The sequence below is a fragment of the Olea europaea genome, chromosome 11, assembly GCF_002742605.1.
Source record: "Olea europaea var. sylvestris chromosome 11, O_europaea_v1, whole genome shotgun sequence".
Taxonomy (NCBI): domain Eukaryota; kingdom Viridiplantae; phylum Streptophyta; class Magnoliopsida; order Lamiales; family Oleaceae; genus Olea; species Olea europaea.
This window is the reverse complement of record NC_036247.1, coordinates 22,632,824-22,634,991: the sequence shown is the minus strand read 5'-3', so window position 1 is coordinate 22,634,991 and position 2,168 is coordinate 22,632,824. Positions and strand designations below refer to the sequence as shown.

Here is a 2,168-nt window from a genome sequence, read left to right as displayed (position 1 = left end):
TTAAGGCACTCAATGGCGTCTTGTGTCTATCAGTTGACCTCATCCGACGAACCCAAGGTATGGAATAAAATATTATGTCCGACATTATTTTTTCAGGCATGATTTTTTCATCATTTAAGTTTGAATCTATGAAAATGATTATGATGTTTTGAATGAAATATGCTATGCACATTATATTTTGTTTAAATATACGTGAAGAAATGATGATTGACCATCTTATTAGAACCTCAAGAGCATAATGCATAAGTTGATATCACTAATGAAGATAACACATAATTGGACACTTATGTGACATACATGGCTAGAACCTATCAGACCGCTAGAAAGGCCACAGTTTGTATAGCAGTGTTGAACCGTAGGGCCATCATCCAGTCCTATGAGAACTATGTGACTGACCCGTCTCGTCCACTTGTTGAACACGTACATGATATCTACGGGAGATGTATGGCAGCTGTAGATGTGGACTGGAGATCACGCATATCGAGGCTATGAATAACCTTATACATTCACTTCCACCTCAGTGGAGAAACATGGGAGTCATTGTTAGGGATGAGATGCTAGAGGGTAACCATCCAGAGCACCCAAATACGATTGAATTTGGTATATATTGTCAGACCTTTCTAGACAGATGGAGTGAGAGTTTAGAACTCCAATCGGAGATCGTAATTGAGCCCAATAATGAGGTTGAGCCTGAGCTCAAGCCCGAACCTCAGTTTGAATCAGACCCCGAAGAAGATCCCGGATGGGAGCATGAGGATGACTTTGGGTTGGACTTAGAGAATGATCATGAGCAAGAACCTGAGCCACAAGTTGAGATGGACCTAGAGTCAGGGCCTGAGACAGAAGACTCCTCCGAAGATGAGGCTCCACCGAAAAAGACTCGCAAAATTCATAGGGATTAGAAATTTAGATTTCCATTTCCTTGTGATATCTTTTCCTTTATGTTTTTGAAAAGAATAAAAAAATTGTCGACCTATTGTATGTCCTGATTGCAATGAGTACTATTAATAAAGAAAAATTATGATCAATTTGAGGACTACCTTAATTTTTTAAGTATTCTGGTATTGGCAAACGAAGTTAATTTGAGATATTATATCTTATCTCTAGGAAAATGTCTCGAGCAAACCAGAACAACTTGATAAGGGATCTCCTACAAACGGTTCAAAATCTTGGCAGGCTGAATCAAAATCTCGCTCCACCTACACTACCAGCTCCTATTACTCTTTCGACTCACGCCTCGGTAGTTGAGTTATTTCGAAGGCATAAGCCCCCTATCTTCGATAGAGCATCTGGTCCACTAGTAGTTGAGGAATGGCTTCATAAGCTAGAACGAATTTTTCGACTCATAGACTGCACCGACGCTCAAAAGGTTCAATGTGCAAAGTTTATGTTTACCGGTGATGCAAGTCACTGGTTGGATTCGATGTCCCGAACTAGGACTCCGGAGCAGCAATTGGTAAATAACTTGGGAACGATTCAAGGAGGAAGTGATAAACAAATATTTTCCTCAATCTTTAAGGGATTTCAAGGAGAACGAATTCCTTCCACTCAAGCAGGGTAATATGTTCCTAACGAATTACGAGCGGAAGTTCGATCAACTCACAAGGTATGCTCCACATCTGGTTGACACGGAAATTAAGAAAACTCGAAGGTTTGAGCAAGGGTTAAACCCAGACCTAAGTATGATCCTTATGTCACATCGCTTCACGTCGTACCGTGAGATGCTGGAACGAGCTCACGCTATTTGATATCAAAAGGCTAATGCAGAGCAACATCGTCAATTGTACAACCAGCAGGATAAAGGGCAAATTGGAAAGAGAATGTGGAATGGTCAAGACAAAGGAAAGGGCAAATGGCAAAATAAGAAAGTTAATATCGAATCTAGCGTCAGTAAGGCAATGGTAGCTACAGTAGTGCCATGCCCTAAGTGTGGTAAGCCTCATCGTGGTGAATGCTTGTATTGGAAGAATGCTTGTTTTCGATGTAGCAAATCAGGACATATTGCTAGGGATTGTCCCACATTTGCTCAGAGGAAGGATGATAACAATGATCAGAACAAGAAGGGGAAAGCACGAGTTTTTTCATTGACTCAAAACGATGTAGAGGGGAACTCAAACGTAATAACAGGTATTTTACTGGTAGCCAATACACCTGCTTATATACTGTTT

At 40.6% G+C, this 2,168-nt stretch overlaps 1 protein-coding gene across 1 annotated transcript; it reads left to right on the top strand.

The window, feature by feature from the left end:
- Positions 1-440: 440 nt before the first annotated feature.
- On the top strand, positions 441-902 carry LOC111404588 (protein TsetseEP-like). The gene has a single exon (XM_023033376.1). The coding sequence runs from the start codon at positions 441-443 to the stop codon at positions 900-902; it is 462 nt and encodes a 153-aa protein (XP_022889144.1).
- Positions 903-2,168: the final 1,266 nt, after the last annotated feature.

Coding starts and splice junctions, on each gene's coding strand:
- LOC111404588 (XM_023033376.1), top strand. CDS start 441: ATGTATGGCAGCTGTAGATGTGGACTGGAGATCACGCATATCGAGGCT.